The 17,274-nt window shown below is 41.4% G+C and overlaps 3 protein-coding genes across 6 annotated transcripts; 1 reads left to right on the top strand and 2 right to left on the bottom strand.

Annotated features, from left to right (window-relative positions):
* Window positions 1-73: 73 nt before the first annotated feature.
* tmem86b (transmembrane protein 86B) lies at window positions 74-2,132 on the bottom strand. The gene is made up of 3 exons (XM_085784566.1): window positions 2,081-2,132; window positions 1,578-1,821; window positions 74-921 (listed from the first exon to the last, which is right to left on the bottom strand). Exons 1-3 carry the CDS (start codon window positions 2,129-2,131, stop codon window positions 470-472), a joined length of 747 nt encoding a protein of 248 aa, XP_085640692.1. The 5' UTR covers window position 2,132; the 3' UTR covers window positions 74-469.
* A 335-nt stretch (window positions 2,133-2,467) lies between these two features.
* aspdh (aspartate dehydrogenase domain containing) lies at window positions 2,468-6,122 on the top strand. Of its 3 annotated transcripts, none has more exons than XM_085784569.1 (8): window positions 2,468-2,983; window positions 3,155-3,212; window positions 3,412-3,556; window positions 3,673-3,757; window positions 4,438-4,587; window positions 4,715-4,938; window positions 5,025-5,164; window positions 5,880-6,122. In XM_085784569.1, the coding sequence occupies exons 2-8, from the start codon at window positions 3,158-3,160 to the stop codon at window positions 5,915-5,917; spliced, it is 837 nt and encodes a 278-aa protein (XP_085640695.1). In that variant the 5' UTR covers window positions 2,468-2,983; window positions 3,155-3,157; the 3' UTR covers window positions 5,918-6,122. The 3 variants fall into 3 exon arrangements, with proteins under 3 accessions (XP_085640695.1, XP_085640694.1, XP_085640696.1); XM_085784568.1 differs by having other exon boundaries at window positions 2,909-2,983; window positions 3,132-3,212; XM_085784570.1 differs by lacking the exon at window positions 2,468-2,983 and adding an exon at window positions 2,987-3,004.
* Window position 6,123: 1 nt separating this feature from the next.
* Window positions 6,124-16,658, bottom strand: gys1 (glycogen synthase 1 (muscle)). 2 transcript variants are annotated; one of them, XM_085784561.1, is made up of 16 exons: window positions 16,578-16,658; window positions 13,717-13,835; window positions 13,234-13,415; window positions 11,382-11,573; window positions 11,060-11,251; window positions 10,789-10,933; window positions 10,423-10,540; window positions 10,104-10,224; window positions 9,724-9,830; window positions 9,549-9,608; window positions 9,096-9,288; window positions 8,769-8,895; window positions 8,584-8,679; window positions 8,318-8,481; window positions 7,656-7,736; window positions 6,124-7,547 (listed from the first exon to the last, which is right to left on the bottom strand). In XM_085784561.1, exons 2-16 carry the CDS (start codon window positions 13,832-13,834, stop codon window positions 7,305-7,307), a joined length of 2,139 nt encoding a protein of 712 aa, XP_085640687.1. In that variant the 5' UTR covers window position 13,835; window positions 16,578-16,658; the 3' UTR covers window positions 6,124-7,304. The 2 variants fall into 2 exon arrangements, with proteins under 2 accessions (XP_085640687.1, XP_085640688.1); XM_085784562.1 differs by having other exon boundaries at window positions 11,066-11,251.
* Window positions 16,659-17,274: the final 616 nt, after the last annotated feature.

The following is a 17,274-nucleotide window of genomic DNA, read 5'->3' as shown; positions in this document are numbered from 1 at the left end:
CATATTTATTTATCATTAACAAACTAAATGGGTGTTTTTCTGTAATACAATGGCCAGCTCACAAGTTGAAAACAGTTGCCACCATGTGCACAACCTATACTAAAACTAAATCACTGATTAGAAATATTTTTATCACAAATCACAAAATATAGATGTTATTATGATCAGATATTCACAGAGTTTCTTGGTTCAGCCTGGTTTATAGACACTTGGTGTTTTCAGGTCTCATGACTCGGTTTGTGATCACTGAAACATGAAATACAAACAGAAAACACATGATCGGATATCTTGTGTTGCCAGATGCTTTTTTTCCTCCGTCTGTTCCAGTTGTAAAGCTTTAACTGCAGTTGCTGTTGAGTCTGCACCAGTGGGAGAACGGGCTTGTTGTTTTTATCTTCCTGTTATTTGATGGCTTTCAGGATGTATCCAGTGGTAGTATCAGGATGTCTTGTGAGGATGGCGATGCTGTTTAAGACCTCTTCCATTTGGAAAAGTCATCCGTGCTCTCCACTGCTTTTACATCCCCAACAGCGATCAGTAGCTGTGCCAAGTAATACGTCACCATCACTACAGCGTTGCCATGTCGCATCTCTGGCATCACCTTGAAAACCTGCAGTGCCAGAGCCATGTCCGACACCATGAAGGTCAAACTTCCCAACACTGTCAATGCGTGGCCAGTTCTCAGTGCTAAAGTCCCCATCAGAGCGATCAGGAACACGTAGACCCCCACAGCTGGAACTAGTACATCAGCGTCCGGTGTCTTCCGCAGGGACGGGAATATGTAGACGTAGAAACCTCCTCCTACCATGAACAGGATCAGATACAGAAAACGGGCGCAGGAGGAAGAGGAGAAAGTTGCATAACGGCCGGAGAGGAAGGTCAGTGAATATAGCAGATGAGCCACAGCGAATGCAACCATTCCTGAAAGAGATGTTTAAAATGCATTAGCACATACAAAAATCAATCACTTAAAACAATTAATAGATTATATTAAGAGACCACTTCAAAATGATCAGTTCCTCTGGTTTTACTATTCATAGGTATGTGTTTGAGTAAAATGAACAATTTTGTTTCATTCTATAACCTACTGACAAAATTTCTCCCAAATTGGAAATAAAAATATTGTCATTTAGAGCATTTATTTGCAGAAAATGGCAACAGGTCAAAATAACAAAAAAAATTCTGGTGTTTTCAGACCTTGTATAATGCAAAGAAAACAAGTTCATATTCATTTTAAAACAACACAACACTACTTTTTAAACTTAGGAAGAGTTTAGAAATCAACATTGGTGGAATAATCCCAATTTTTAATCGCAACAGTGTTTTTTATTAATTTATTTATAATCTTTCTTCCTCATTAAATATGATTTGGTTCAGGTGATCAGCTAAGTAGAGTGAGGTGCTTGTGTTGGAGTTCAATAGACACTGGAATCGATGGCTGCCATACATGTAGAGAAGCTGATTTATTAAGAACATTTTGGAGTGGTCTCTTTATTTTTTCCAGAGTTGTATATATGTAACTGATGGAGATTGTTATTCCAGTTTGTGCTTCACTCCTGTACAAACCAGGCTCTTACCATGCAGGAAAAGCTCAGGCCAGATCAAGCAACAGTCACCAACAGCAGAGAAGAGCAGTCCTCCCGCAACGCCCAGGACACTCTGACCTCCGTTCCAGCTCAGCACTGCTGCAGCCAACAGCAGGATCGGTGCCGACTTCACACCTGCCGACGTGATGGACACAGGAATGTCCGGAGTCCACATGTAGAAGTACAGAGCTGTGGACAAGAAGAAAGGCAAGAGAGAGACAAACAGGGCACAGGACTGATAGAGGGAGGAGAAGAAATTAAGAAGGAGGAAAAAACACAACTTAATTATATTGATGGGTTTAGACAATTTCATCCTGTTTTTATAGAATAGAATATTTATTAATCCCTAGGAGGGAAATTCAGATCGTCCAGCAGTTTACATAACAATGATATGACATAAATGATATACTAGATATAGATATAGATGATAGAGAATGTAACTTTATGGTTAAAGTTAGATTTTTTATTCTAAAGAGTAAAGAATTTATCCATACCATATTTCTCCTCTGCCTCCTGTCATAGGCATCTGTCTCAAGGATGTCCATCCTCTCAGAGTCAGCACTGATGTGTCCACACTGGATGATCTTGTCTTCTTTTCTAACACATACAGTCCTCGGTGTTCTCACGTTGTTCTCCTGTCGCCTCCTTCTCAGTTCTCCGCTGTGTCTCCGTTTCAGTCCGTTGGTATTTCGCAGCAGTGAACTTTGGACTGATCCGTTCTGTCTGATTACTCTCTGATAATCAATGTTCTCCCTGTTTTGAGCTCTCATGGTCAAACAGCTGACCTTTGACCTCTTCAGGTGGAATACGCTGGTGACATCAACACTTGACGGGCAAAGTTGAAGTGGATGAATCACTGCGTGTGACACTGTGACATCCGGTTACTTTACGTTTCACCTTTGTCAGTGACTGTGTAATATGATATAAATAATATAATATAATCAAATATGACCCATTTGTAAGAGTTGTGATCAAAGCTTGATTTTAAATAAGATAAAAAAAAAATAAAGTTCACATTTTGCAGTGCTTGTGTTCACTAGGGGGACACATTTCTCCAAAAGAAGAGAGCGACGCTACATTAGATAAAAACCTGTGCAACAGTAGAGCTGTTAACTGAAAGAATATCATTAGATATTTGTTGAAATGAAGCACACAGTTGTGTTGTTAATGTTTAATGTTATTGCTCTTTAATGCACCTGAAACTAAAATAGTTTCTATGGATGGAGGAGGAGCTCAACATGAGATAAATCCACACACGGAAGAATGGATAATAATTAACTACGGCTTCTCTGAGTCAAACTTTGTACTGAGCTTTCCCACAATTCCTAGAGCTATGAGCCAGTAGCCGTGCTTCACGCTGGGAGACACACATCTCTGGAGGCGTGCAGGATTATCAGGTGAGTGGAGCAATAAATGTAGTGAGTGTTACATGAGGAGATTGTGGCCGATGAGATATGAAGGTCAAAAGCACACAAATCTGTGTGTGTGATGGTTTGTCTTTTAATTAAAGGTTCACTTGTTTTGTTTTTTTGTTTTATTTTTCAGAATATTTGCTTCCTTTTGCACAGGACATGGCAACCAGCTCTTCTTCCATAAGGATTGGAGTCGTAGGATATGGACACCTAGGTCAGAGCCCACCCTGCAAACACAGGACACACACTCTTTCAATACTTTGCTGAAATTCATGCATCTTTCTCTACATTGAATGATCTATAATTATCAAACTTGAAGGTGTCTAATAATGTCACAAATGTTGCACAATCTGTCCCTGAGTTGTTGTAGACATGTTATAGACAGCAAGTGTGTGCATGTGTGTGTGTTTCAGGACAGTACCTGGTGAAGAGGATCCTTCAAGACGGAGCTGCTCTTGGTTTGACTCTGGCTTTTGTTTGGAACAGAAACTCTGACAAGCTCAAAGGTTCAGTTCCTGACGAACTCATTCTTGTTGATCTACCATCGTTTGCAGACAGGTGAAAACACACACTGCAATAAAAAAAGAAAGAAAAGAAACTCACATGCAAAGACAGTATTAGCATCTCCTCTAAGCTGCCACACGTCTAAAGCAGACTTCAATGAATAATTACAGGCGATGTGATGTGATTGTGGAGGTGTGCCATCCTCGGATAGTGAAAGAATTTGGTCTCCACTTCTTGTCTCAGTCTCATTTCATGGTGAGAATCTCGTCTGCTTGTTTAAAGGTTTTTTTCTTTTTATCTTACATAGGTTTACATACATCTGTGTCAGGAGAGAGTATTCAGATTGGGTAACACTTTACAATAAGGGTCCCTTAATTAACGTTAGTTAGCATTATTAAGCATTAATTAACTGTTTACAGATATATTAACAATCATTATTATGTATTACTTAGGATTAGGAAACACATTAATTAATGTAGCCTATTAGTAAGCAGTTAAGTAATGTTTACTACTCAAAGTTAGTTAATAAATTATTAAGTAATAATAAAAGTTGAATAATGTAATTAGTTATCATTATGTATGCATACTCAGCATCAATTAACACATTTACTTATTAATGCTTAATAATGTACTAACTAATGTGGGACCCTTATTGTAAAGTGTTACCTCAGATTATTTGTAACAAAGAACAGAGATTTAATAGTTTATTTCTTCCTAAAATTATGTATGTTGATGTATATGTATGTGTTTGGACAGCTATATATAAGGTATGTATATCACCATGTTAGCTTTATTATCTTTGGGATGTATGAATAGTGCTAAGTTTTGTTAGTTTTGAAGTTATCCATTCAGAAAAATCACCCAACCCCAACTCAGGCTCAATGTTTCCACTCTGTTAATCAGTTGTATCCTGTCTATATCTTTGTCTCATGCAGGTGGGCTCTCCCTCGGCCCTCTCTGATGCTGATCTAAACAGGAGCCTACGTCAGGCGGCTCAGCAGTATGAGAGGACCCTCTATGTCCCCAGTGGTGCATTATGGGGAGGCCAGGACATCCAGAGGCTGAACGACAGTGGAGCCTTGAAGGTAACAGTGGGCCAGTGCAGTGGCCGCTTTGTTTTTGACTTTGAAGATAATTTATAGAGCATCCGTATTGACATGTCTGTGTCTCTGTCCAACATCAGTGTTTCTCATTAGGCTGCTTCTTTTCCAGGCCTTGTTTATAAGGATGTCCAAGCATCCATCCTGCTTCCGGCTGACAGGAGACGTCCTCTCTGATTGGACGGAGGGAGAGGGCAGGAGGGTTTTATTCAGAGGCTCGGTGGCAGAGTTGTGCCCACTTGCTCCTAACAATGTGAACACCATGGCGGCAGCAGCCGTGGCAGCAGGGACGCTGGGCTTCGCTGGTGTTCAGGGAGAGATTGTGTCTGACACGGCGTGAGTCTCACACTGACCTGAAGCAACCTTGAACCTTTCACATCTGCTTGAATTATCCACCCTCACATCTTCTTTTTATGCCACAGGTTACGTGATTATCATGTGGTGGAAGTGGAGGCGACCGGGCCCGATGGCTTCTCAGTGCACACAGTGAGGAGGAACCCAGCCAAACTGGGAGCCGTGACAGGCAGTGCAACATACAACTCCTTCTGGCACAGTTTACTTGGTGAGTCCTGTGTCTGTGTTTCTTTCAAATGTTCTCCACAGTTTCACTGTATGAGGCTCTGGAGTCTGTCTGTTGTTTTGTTTGTGTTGTTCTCACATCCTTAACTCCTGTATTCAAAATCAAATAATATTATCTGAGGTAAAAATACTCACTCAAAACACCACTCCCCCAATGACCTAAGGGTTATCAGATAAATCTGAGGGATCATGAGATTTTTTAACTCTTTGTGTCTTGCATAGTTATTTAAATGAAACAATCTGAAGATGAGTGTGACCTGGCCTTACAAGCAAAATGTTCGGTAACACTTTACTTGACGCCTATCTCTATAACGCATTATAACCATATTTATAATGAGTTATAACTGCATTATAACTCATTATAAATATGGTTATAATGTGTTATAGAGATAGGCGTCAAATAAAGTGTTACCAAATGTTCAATCTGTAATGCATAGCTCCTTTTTTAAATGTCAAATATCTATCTGAAAAGTCATTGGTTCAGCTTTAATATGATGTAGCATAATTGTAATCCACATACTTCAAAATTATACTTTAGTGCAGTGCTTGGATTCTGATCACTAATTGGAAAGTCCATTGGAACCAATGATGTAATAAATCTGTGATAGAAAATAAACTTCAATTTAGATTAAGATCATGCATTTGTATGACATATCATTGGGATTTGGATTTAACCTTGACTTTCTTGTTCTTCTCAGTTTGCAAAGGTCACGGGGGTCGAGTTTACTTGTGCTGAAGCAGGTGACCGACGACAACACAGGAGGAAGGATCTACTGCGAAATCACTGATACATTTGACATTAGGTTCATGTTGGATACGTTGTGTGAACGGTGGATCAGCTTGTTACTGAGAATTTGAAAACCCTCAGATGATTATGTTCAAATAAACTGCATGCACACAAAGAAAAAACGAGCCGATTACCATTTGTGAAACACAACCAGGTATATTATATATTGAAACTTTATTATAAGTTCGTCTGGTGCAGGATTGTAACAAATGAATAGGCTCTTACAGGGAGTGTGAGCATACAGTAGGTCTGGTAAAACCATTTTTCCTTCTTCCATAACAAACAGTCACGACGTACTCGAGCTCTTTCGTACCTTTCACCTGAAAACCACTGTCTCCTTTTCCTCCATCTGTCTCATCTCTGTTTCCTTCACAAATAAATACTTGCTGGAACAAGGCAAACTTGGGAATATCGATATCACACACAGACATACAGGATCAACAGGAGTGTGAGGTCGTTCACTGATGGTGGTCACTGAAAGGCTGTGATAAAATAAGGCACGGAAACAAAATGAAAACACACTCCTGACAAGTGCTGTTGTTGTTGCATGTGTGTGTGTGTCTCTGTGTGTGCATTTTACATTTTATTTCCATTCTGGGAAGTTTTGTGTAAAAAAAAAAAAAAAAAAAAAAAAATACTACAACAATGTCAACATCACACTTTTAAGCCAAACATTAAAAAGAAGGCGCGCTACTTTGTGGCTACTCACAGCAACTGACACTTGTCTCGTCTTTTAATGGGCATTTTTTTTCTTTTAGCTAGAAAGTAGCTAAACCTGCTTTGAATGTAAAGTTGACATGCTGGTTAAAAGGAGGGTTACGCTGTTTTCCCTGCTCTGACCCTTTGAATCAAGTATAAAAATGCCCTCCAGAGACTCTCAATAATCCCGTGTTACTTTTTCCAATACTTTAGACCTATGTTATCCAGTGTTAGTACAAAATCCAGCAGTTCTGATTTTGTTTTATGCAAGTCGAGCTGTCGTTTAGCTCGTTTCTAACTGCTGCATCTACTCCACAAAGCAAACGGCTGATTTGCTGCTGGTATGACTGAAAACCAAAACATATCAAACTGACAGATATACTTTTAAAAATTCTGAGGTACGCACAGGTTGGGAAGACACTGACTGTGATGCAACTTTTCACAACAAGCCGATATTAAATGTATCACTCGCATTCACAACTGCACTCATTTAGAAAGTTTGTGAGTATGGATGACTGTAACCATTTCCATAAAGATATAGATTCACTAGTGAGGTTTTAGCATGTATTGCATGTGATGAATGTGTGTGTGTGTGTGTGTGTGTGTGTGTGTGTGTGCGCGCATGTGCATGTGTGTCTCAGTTTTTCTCGCTTATGACACCGTTGCCGTTGGCCCCGAGGAGAGACTTGTTCTTATATGGCGGGGTGTACGGCTGGCGGATGTTCACCCGGTCCTTCTCTGCCTCCAGGTCCTCGTCGTAGCGCTCGTCTTCGTCTTCGTCGACGTCGTCCTCGGCCTCGCTGTGGTGCGGGGAGGAGTGGCGGGACAGAGCTGGTGATGGCGGCACGGAGGCAGGGCGGGGGTAACGGAAGCCTGAGGCCTGAGGATGACAAACCAAAGCATATTGGACGGCGTCAGAGGACGAAGCTCGAAGAGATGTGACTGAATATGCTGAATAATCATAAGTGAGTCACACAAGTCAACTTACTGAGCTGGGCTCATGAGGTTCATATAGGTAAGTGTCAGGGAAGGCTTTAGCCAGGGCCATGTGACGAGCAGCGATGTAATACTAATGCAGAACAGAGGAAGAAGAAACATTATTAATTCATTTCAAAGTTGTCACATGAATATAAGTTCACTTTTTTTATTTATTTATTTTATTTTTCTTTCTTTCTTCAGTTCATCCATCTCATATATACACACACCCACTCACGAAAAAAAACAAACATAAAAGACAAAACATACCCTCTCATGTGTACATATACTGGTTAATACGCTGTTAAATGCTGTTACTGTACTAGTAATCAAATCAGTAATAATAACATAATACAAGTATCCAGTGAGTAATAGAAAATAAAAATAAAATTTAGTCGAAGTAAATAACTAAAAAATATATTATAATAATAAAAATAATAATAATAATAATAAAAAAACACAAACAGCTATTACAAAATTATTTATCGATCAGCAAATTGTTTTTAAAAAAAAAAGGAAAGAAAAAGAGAAAAAACAAAACAAAGACAGAAACAAACAAACAACAACTAGAAAAACATCCATAGAAAAAGAAAAAACACACACTCAAAAAGAAAAAACACACACTCCTGAGTGAATATATGAATATAAGTTCACATTTGCGATTTGTAATCTCACCCTGCCGAGGTATCTCCAGTCCAAGAGGTCACTCAGACGCTCGGTCCTGTTCCTCTGGATAATCCGCTGACGCCGGCTCTGCTTGCAGAACTGGAACAGGAAGGACGTGAGCTGGTTACATGACTCGTCGACCGCCCGATCTCGCCTGTCCAGGATGTAAATACCTATAAAGGGAAGAGCATGATGTTAAGGAAAGCACCATTTATCCCTGTTTGTCTGTTATTCTCAGAGATTTCATTAAAGGGATAGTGTTTAAAGATACAGACCATAGGCGGAGGGGTCTGCTATATGTTCCTCCATGAAACAGCCGAAGCCTGACAGGTTAGTGGAGACTGATGGGATTCCCATGACTGTGCACTCAGCTGGAAATAACAGAGACAAGTGAGGCGCGATTAACATTTTAATATCGTACTTCACGTGCACACGCCTCGTCAGCATGCATGAGTCGTACCAGGTGTGTAGCCCCAGGGCTCATAGTAAGAGGGGAAGACACCGAGGTGGCAGCCTCTGACAAACTCCTCATAATCCATCGGAAGTAAAGGAGAGGTGGATGAAAGGAACTCTGGATGGAAAATGATCTAACGGATGGAGAAACACTTTGTTATTAAAGCCTGTTACTCTAACAACCAGTGTGATACAACGGAAGAATTGATGCATCGTTGATGATTGTGATCAGGACCCCCTGTCAGCTTGTATTTAAAAAGACAAAAAACTAAACAAAACCACAAAAACTTAAAAAAATCGAGAGGGTATCTTCGCGGTTGCTGTGGAGACATACCTTGACACGGTCGGCGGAGCTGTTGAAAAGGCCGATGCGGCGGACGCAGTTGAGGATGGGGTCGCTGCTGTCCTCCAGCATGTTATGGGTGCAGATCGGAGGCTGGCACTGTCTCTGAGTGGCAAAGATGGCACGTTTCATGATGGTGAAATCCTCTTTGTCCAGCATCTTTGACACGTCTGGCAGCTGTCCACTACATAAAACAAACTGTGTTACACCTCACGATGGAAGGAAACATGCAAAAACTATAAGCTTGATTGTTCTGGACTAATATTCAGGGAATATTAAGCGTGAATAAACGATAAGAACAATAGTGATACAGAATCTAAAACCTGATGAGAAACATGGATTTTTGTGTGTGCTTTAATAATTTTTTAGTTTTACATTCTGGTGATACAGATTATTCCAATATGTTACAGGTTTCATGAAGTGGACTGAAAGTGTTCAACTTACACCAGAAGTGACTCGTACAGTTTCTTTCCAAAGCGTTCCTTCACAGTGTGAGCAGTGTCCCTGTTGGAGAGAGATGAAGAGAAGCCGTGTCTAAGTAAGAGTGAATCAGTGTCAACTTTTACTGAGGCGCTTCATGTCGATGCTTCGTCTAGTTTAACATAAGAAGAAACCTCACCAGAGCTGCTTCCTGACTGCCTGGCCCTTTAAGGTCTCCACGTTGAAGTTGTTTGTCCGAGCCGGCATGATGAAGAAAGCGATGACGGTCACATCGCTGTGGTTGACCTAGGATAGGTGATAGGTAGAAATATAGAGTTAAATGTCCAACCTTCTCCCTCCTACATATCGACACTGCAACTTCATCTCTTTACACCAACTACAACCAACTCTCAAAATCCATTTTTTCTCCCAGGCTTGAAATGTACCATTGTATTTCATTGTTATTTATTTTATGTAAAAGCACCTTAATCAACCTAGGTTGTTTATAAGGTGCTCTATAAATAAAGGTGACCTTGACCTTGGCCTTGACCTTGACCGTGACAACCAACACACACTTACTCTCAGCAGGTAGTTGAGTCTTGCTAAAGCCTCCAAGAAGACGTCAGCTCCTTTGTTGGAGAACTCGTACCTTCCAGCTATGAAGAGGAACAAACACTTGTCCAGGTTGAAGTCAAGGTGCCTGATGGACAACACAAACCAACATCAGTGCAGCACTTACGCTTCAAATGTCCTCTTTACCTTTTGCTACTAATTCTTTTGTAGCTCTTTAAGATTTTACAGGATATTAAGTGAGTACTGGACTTTTAGCATTTACTCTATACAACAACATTCAAGGTTTGTGACACTATGAGGTAGCCTATATTGCAGGGCCTCTGACCCGTAGAAGTGTCCCCTGATGAACTCCTGAATCCGATTCTTGCTCTGGGCATGGAGGTTTTGAAACTCGTGCATGGCTGAGAACTTCTTCACGTTGAGCCCATTGGGAGTGATGATGTCTGTGGATGACGGGAGAGATTTAAAGGCATTCGATGTAAAATATGACGATAGAAAACAGCTGAGAATCAGTTAATGAATGAATTATCTTAATCAAAACAATGACATGTTGAGACACTGGTCCTCCTGAACATGGATTTAATGTATTGCTCACTACTTTCTTTTTTACTCAGTCGGAAATAAGAATAGAGTATATCAATAAAAATAGAGTTTCTGCTCTAATGTCATACATGCATTCACCTCCACACACCTGGTTTCCTCTTGAGCAGGTGCTCTGCCTCGATGGCTGTAATTTGTGACACGGTGGTGAAAACATGAGTGCAGTGGGCGGCCGCCCGCTCCAAACAATAGCGGTGGTAGATCTGTCTGTCGCCGGCTTCCTTATCCACGTTGAACTGATGGAGACACAAAGACAACAGAGAGGGTAATGAGGATACACTGCACTGCTCTATCCTTTCCTGTCTATGTTATTACAGCTCTATGTAATAAAAAAAGTGTAAAATATGAAAACAGATATACACACACACCTCTGACAGTTTGTTATAGAAGTCCACATTTCCGGCGCACAGGTATCGTCCCAGCAATGTAGCGTGAGTGGTGAAGATGGTTGCAATAGGCAGCTGTCGGTGTCGACACAGCACCAGGCCCAGGCCGGCCAACCACTCGTGGAAATGAGCCACGATGTGCGGAGGCTCCTCACACTGGGCGGCGTACTGTGGTATGGGAGAACACAAAGTGAACAACAAACAAGCACACACACACACACATACACACAACACAGCTCAAATCTTTTAATTTCATGTTTCTGTGTTAGTTGCAGGGCGCTCGGCGGGAGCTGCTGACCTCTCCCAGGAGCCAGGCCGTCAGGAAGCCGAACAGCACGGCGTCATTGGCCTCGCGGTCGAACCAGGGCACGCCGATGTCACAAAGGTCCCAGAGCTCTTTCTTCCACTGGTCCAGAGACCAGGCAGTGAAGCCCACATCAATCAGGACCACATAAGGACTGCCCTCAATAAGCCAGCGTCCAAAGTAGACCTGTGGGAGGGAAATTAAGAAAAAGATGAGAGCTATTTTATGCAGCACCTCACCATGGACGAGGGCACATTTTTTTTACTCTTTAAAATGATTACTGCAATTTGATTTGATTAGTAACCTAACTTCTGTTATCGCCCTGAAAAAAAAAACATAACTCCTTTTACTCTAAGATGAGTTTCTTTTAGTTTGTTTTGTTGTTACAGAACCTGTAACCTGTAAACTTGTAAAAAAAAAGTGGCTTCACTTCAGACAAAGGTGAGACACTACAGGTGAATAGGGTAAAAATTTTAACTAACAGATATCACCATGAAACTTTCCAGGTTTATCACTTACATTAAGTTTAATCAAATTTTATGTTTAAATATGAAAATGAGGCAATATCTAATTTAATATGCGCAACATTTGTATACTTTTCCTGAACAGAAATCTGAACAATGGTTAAAGATACTTTTAAAATTCTTGTTTAAAGCAGAAGTAAGCGGAATGTTTGTGTTAATATAAGTCTTAAATAGTTGTATCTTCCGACAGCAATCACTTACATAGAGTGTTTGGTCTGAAACACGGGTCTGTCAGTCACTCTGCTCTGCTGTAAGCCGAGGAGAAAACTTTCCTTGTATCCTACAACCTTTATCCAATGAGGAGAGAGAACGGCATAAAGGGGCGGTCCTCTCTGTGTGTGCAGCCAAGGGATGCGCATGAATGTGGTGACGTAGGGACGAAGGCGGGGACTGCTAACTCCATCGGCTGACAGGAAGTTAGCCAAAACGACCAGATCGCTTACTTCTGCTTTAATTTTGTTGACATTTTAGAGTTAAACATTTTTACAGAGGGGATTTTGAATATCTCTTTTTTATCACTCTGTAAATGAGAAAATACTGTCACAAGCCCCCCCCAAAAAATCTAATTTCGCCATGTTTTTAGGAATAAAGTGTCAACAAACCCCTCTTTAGAAGACAAAATGAAGTAAAATAACCACCGTAATGTGGATTTTCTACCATTTCTTTCCACTATTAAGCAAGATAGCCCAAAATCTCAAAATTGACCAGTGCATGAAAAAACTACGTTTTTGCCTGTTGTGCCTTAAAGTAAAGTGCAGCTGACTAATGTACCAATGTCTTTGAAGGAGCCGAGCTAACTACGCTCTGGTCCTGGCCTGTGGTGAGGCTTAAAGGTCGTGTGTTTCGAGGCACTGCAGACAGGCTGTGTTGAAAAAGGCTGGACTATCCCTTTAAAATAGAATCACTACCACTCCGAGCCTTGACCCATAATTCCACGGCACTCCCAGAGTGACACAGCACAAAGCATTACAAATATCACACACACACACACATACGGGCAGTCATCTATTTCTGGAGTGTGTCTGTGTGAAAGAGTAAGAGACAGAGAGACACTGATACAACTTCTAACCTTTGCAGGGAAATGTCAGGGTGTTTGGAGAGGTGTTCAGGGACAGAGGGCTGCAGAGGGCGAGTGGGTCAGATATAAAAGAGGGCAAAGGAAGATCTCTAAATGGGTTTTAATGTAGTGCACATTCACCACAAGTATTCACAGATCTCCCTCTATAACCTCTCCGGCTATGTCCTTGAGTGTAGCACAAATTTAACTCAGGAAATGTGTGTGTGTGTGTGTGTGTGTGTTTACTGTGTATGTGTGGTAGTACCTTACACCCACTGGAGTTCATCTTGTCAATGGTTCTCTTCAGCACGGGGTTGGTGGGCTCGATCAGCTCCACCTGCGTGCGCACGTTGCTTTCCACATAGGGACCCACCAGGAAATAGTTTTCCCCCCATTCCTCTGAGGTCAGACGGGCTTTGGTCTGGATGACGGTGTAGATGCCTCCGACTTCAAACATGCAACGAACACGCCACACGTACGCACACAAAATGGAGACAAAGATATAACGTTATATATAAACACACATACACGAGACATTAAGATGACGGGTCTCTAATAAAACGTGACAGGAATAACCTATGCAAATGTTTGATGTGAAGATGCATTAAAAAAAGAAATACTATTTTTAAATGTTTATTTATGCATTTCAGTCTTTTCAAAGACTTTGAGGAGACACACACACACACACACACACACACACACACACACACACACACACACACACACACACACACTGTAAAACACTGACCTTTGTTTGCCACTTCCCAGGCAATTTCAAAAAGAACGGCATCCTCCAAATCAAACTCCTCGTCCCACTCCTCTAGTCCTGAGAGGGACGTGACAGAAAGGCTGCGAGCCAGCGGCATGCTGGGTAAAAACACAACACAGAACTCTCGTCATGATCTCCCACGGTGGCTTTTATCATTGTCACTAATTATACTTATTTACTGGCCAGAATGAGTCTGGAGGCGTGAGCAATTCAAATCTGAATGTCGGGTTTAAAACCAGCCTGATTTGGTTTAATTTTTGCAAAGAAATTCAATCACACAACATAAAAAAATGTGACATTTACTAGTGGGACCATAAACCAGTTGCTTAAGACAACAGTCAGTGGATTTCGTAATTCATAACTAAACCTCAGGTGTCAATGAGCCTTTTTTTAATTACACAATCTAACTTTCTCTCCTCAAGCATTTCCTGACAGACCTGTAAGAAACAAATGACTCGCACACAATTTCATAACTTCTATTACATTATACTACTGTGGTGTAAAATCTTTCCCAATATCAACTCTTGTACAGTTTGAAGAGTCCTCATTTTCTCTGGTAGAGCCCTGATCATCAAAATACAAGTCAAACAGCAAATGAGGATGAATGTAATTAGGATAATGATGCTATAATTGTTCCATTTTATTTGTTTGTTTTATTTTTTCAAATTTGATACTTTGTAATAAACTATTGATCAAATGTTTTAATACACAAACTAACCAACATACTGAAAGATCATACCAGTTTCATAGAACACAGTACGGTGTTGCAGTGGAAGTAAATGAAGATTTGAGAATTGTCTCTGTCTGTATAAAGGAAGTGTTGGTTCAAACTGTGTCACTACGCCCTCTGATTCATGATGATGATTGATTGACATGATTAGGATGACACTGTGCTGTATATTGCTATTGGGATGGTTAGAAACAGCAGGTAAGACAGGAGGACAGACAGGGTTCATCCTACAATGAGATAATGAGCCCATAAATTAGATGAGAAGAAGCAGACAGTGGCTTTACATGATGGAAGAGCAGCACAGTCTCCAGACTTTAACCCTGTGGAGAACTGGACAGAAGTAAAACAACACATTGGTGAGACCTTCTGCAACAGTTTGGGAAAAAACTAAAAAACTTAAAACTCTGTGTTATTTACAAAGTGCCTTAAGTACACTAAAATGAAGGTTATCTAAGACTCTTGACCCGTATCAGATATGTTTTCCATTTTTCTGGTAACTTAATAACTTAACCTTTGGCTGTTCTCATCTGAAACTCATGTCAAACAAACAACACTGAAGTGACATAGAGATTCATTGAGTAACAGGGGCCCAACATACTGTACAGTACATGTGTGTCAAGTATTTGCTCTACCTGAGATGGTCAAAGGGCTTTTTCTGGCTACGTTACCATGTGGCAACTTACCCTGCACATGCACCGTCATGCATATCACACATGAGTTTTTTTTAATGAATAAAACTTACAAATCTGCTCTGTGACAACAAAACTGTAATCGTGCACCAGAACTCTGCTTTAAAGGAGGAAGACTTTAGTTCCTCAGGTTTAATTATCTGTCTTCCTATATCAGTAACGGAGACATTTAAAAAGAGGACTGCATTCCTACTGCCTGAGTGTAAGAGGAAAACTACAACGGCGTTCAGTTCCTGCTTGTAGAAATGGTGCAACCTCTTGAACAAATGGGGGGAGTAGCGTGAGAAAAGATGCAGAGCTGGATGACGGCACGGACAAGGGCACGGATCAGGCAGAAACTAGATTCAGCTGTTTACATTGTGCCACTTGTTGATATGCACAAATATGTCGCAACAGCTTGAAGTTGTGACGTGTCAAAAACTACACAAAATAATCAAGTAGACAATAAACACTGCACTTTGACAGAGGGGCATGCATTTCCTCCTCTGCAACAGTCCCATCCAACACCTTTGTTCACTGCTCCACAGAAATGTAATCAGTCTAAACTCTCCTGATGAGACAATCTCAAATGACTAAAAGGCCCATCCCCGGTCAAAGCTGATAAAGGCCCATGACCAAAACATAGGCTACATTTAGAATTAAACTTCATTGAAAAAAAATCTCTCATATGAAAAGATTTTTCATATGGACTACTGGAGAACAGAGGTCTCCTTCTTCACTGGTCCATCTACTCTGAGTGGATGTGCTCTGGAGGTTTCAAGTTTCCACATCACACTTGAATCATGACTGGTTTCCAAACTGGTTATGATGTCACAAATCCTGCTCACACACTCATCTTAAGGTTATCACAGAGGAAACTTCCCCTCCAGCGAAAGACTGTTAAAAAAAAGTGGACAAGTGCCAAACTGCAAAGTGAAGATCAAGCATCCAACCAAAGTGGCAACAAGTATTATTATGCCTCATAAGTAAAGATCATTGCTGAAACTGCTGAACTGTTTCTTTGAGGGTTTCCTCACTTGGCCTATAGACAATCTCTTTATGCTTTAATTATAATGTTACACTTATATGGACATACTATCACGCCCCAGTCCACTTGCATGAATATTTAGATAGTGGAGTCCAGTGGGCCTCGATCGGGTCTGCAGGAGGACCACAACAACCAGAACTGCTCGTCCAGAGACGACAGGCAACAGCAGCATCGTCCCAGCAGCTTGCATGTCAGTGTTGTTTTATGATTATAATATACATCTTCTGTGTTTTCCCATGAGCTGCGGAGCGAACGTGACATCAAGCACCTACTGCAACACAGCTGCGGAAGCGCGCAGAGGACACCGCGTCCTGATGCGCGCACTCGCCCGCCGAGGAAGAAACCCAAAAAAATCTTGTAATTGTAGAAAATTAAGCGCAGATGTTTGACTTACCCTTCACCGTGTCACAACTTCTCGAAGATGAGCGATAGACAGCTGTCGGAGTCAATCCATGGACAGGACAACAGCGGAGAGAGTGAGGGGAGGGGGGCGGCGGCTTCAGTTAAATACCACACACTCACATTGGTGTGGTGCGTTCGCTGTCATCCGGAGGGGACGTTCACGGCCTGCGGAGTCAGGAAGAAGGTGGAGCCTCCGCTGTCACATTATGCAGGAGCCCCCCCCACACACACACACACTCCGTGACTCCGCCTCCGCCTCAACAACGTGACGGGAACTGGGTGTTTTCCTGAGCCGAGACACGCTATTGGCTGAGCAGAGGTAAAAAAGGAGCCACAGTGGTTGGTCAATTAGCATTTCATCCATTCAGAAGAGGGGACACTGCTGGCCTTTTCCCTTCCCCCCCCCCCCCTCTGTGAGCAGGGGGTTATATTTATAATGTCTGCTGAGGGTCATGTCGAGCATAGTTGGAGAATACAACATGGTCGGTGACATTAAGACACCCCACCCCTATAGTAACATTATAGCTGTTTTCCAACTCCATCCACCCCTGGGAGACTCACACATAACTATCACACTGCTGAGTTCAAGTGTCTCTGAGGATGGATGACACTACCCTACTGCCAAAATTGATGCACTGATTTAAATGAAAATTGCTACATTAGCATCACTGACATCCATCATAAACTTA

The sequence above is a fragment of the Trachurus japonicus genome, chromosome 8 (genome assembly GCF_045865225.1).
Source record: "Trachurus japonicus isolate A0001 chromosome 8, Traja_1.0".
Classification (NCBI taxonomy): Eukaryota; Metazoa; Chordata; class Actinopteri; order Carangiformes; family Carangidae; genus Trachurus; species Trachurus japonicus.
The sequence above is the reverse complement of the archived record's forward strand: the minus strand, read 5'-3'. Positions and strand labels throughout refer to the sequence as shown.

Coding starts and splice junctions, on each gene's coding strand:
- aspdh (XM_085784569.1), top strand. CDS start 3,158: ATGGCAACCAGCTCTTCTTCCATAAGGATTGGAGTCGTAGGATATGGA. Junction 3,213..3,411: donor CGTAGGATATGGACACCTAG/GTCAGAGCCCAC, acceptor TGTGTGTTTCAG/GACAGTACCTGGTGAAGAGG. Junction 3,758..4,437: donor TGTCTCAGTCTCATTTCATG/GTGAGAATCTCG, acceptor TGTCTCATGCAG/GTGGGCTCTCCCTCGGCCCT.
- gys1 (XM_085784561.1), bottom strand. CDS start 13,834: ATGCCGCTGGCTCGCAGCCTTTCTGTCACGTCCCTCTCAGGACTAGAG. Junction 9,831..10,103: donor GACTCAACTACCTGCTGAGA/GTAAGTGTGTGT, acceptor CACCTATCCTAG/GTCAACCACAGCGATGTGAC. Junction 8,482..8,583: donor AGCAGACCCCTCCGCCTATG/GTCTGTATCTTT, acceptor TTCCCTTTATAG/GTATTTACATCCTGGACAGG.
- tmem86b (XM_085784566.1), bottom strand. CDS start 2,131: ATGGACATCCTTGAGACAGATGCCTATGACAGGAGGCAGAGGAGAAAT. Junction 1,822..2,080: donor GGAGGCAGAGGAGAAATATG/GTATGGATAAAT, acceptor TCCCTCTATCAG/TCCTGTGCCCTGTTTGTCTC. Junction 922..1,577: donor GCCTGAGCTTTTCCTGCATG/GTAAGAGCCTGG, acceptor CATCTCTTTCAG/GAATGGTTGCATTCGCTGTG.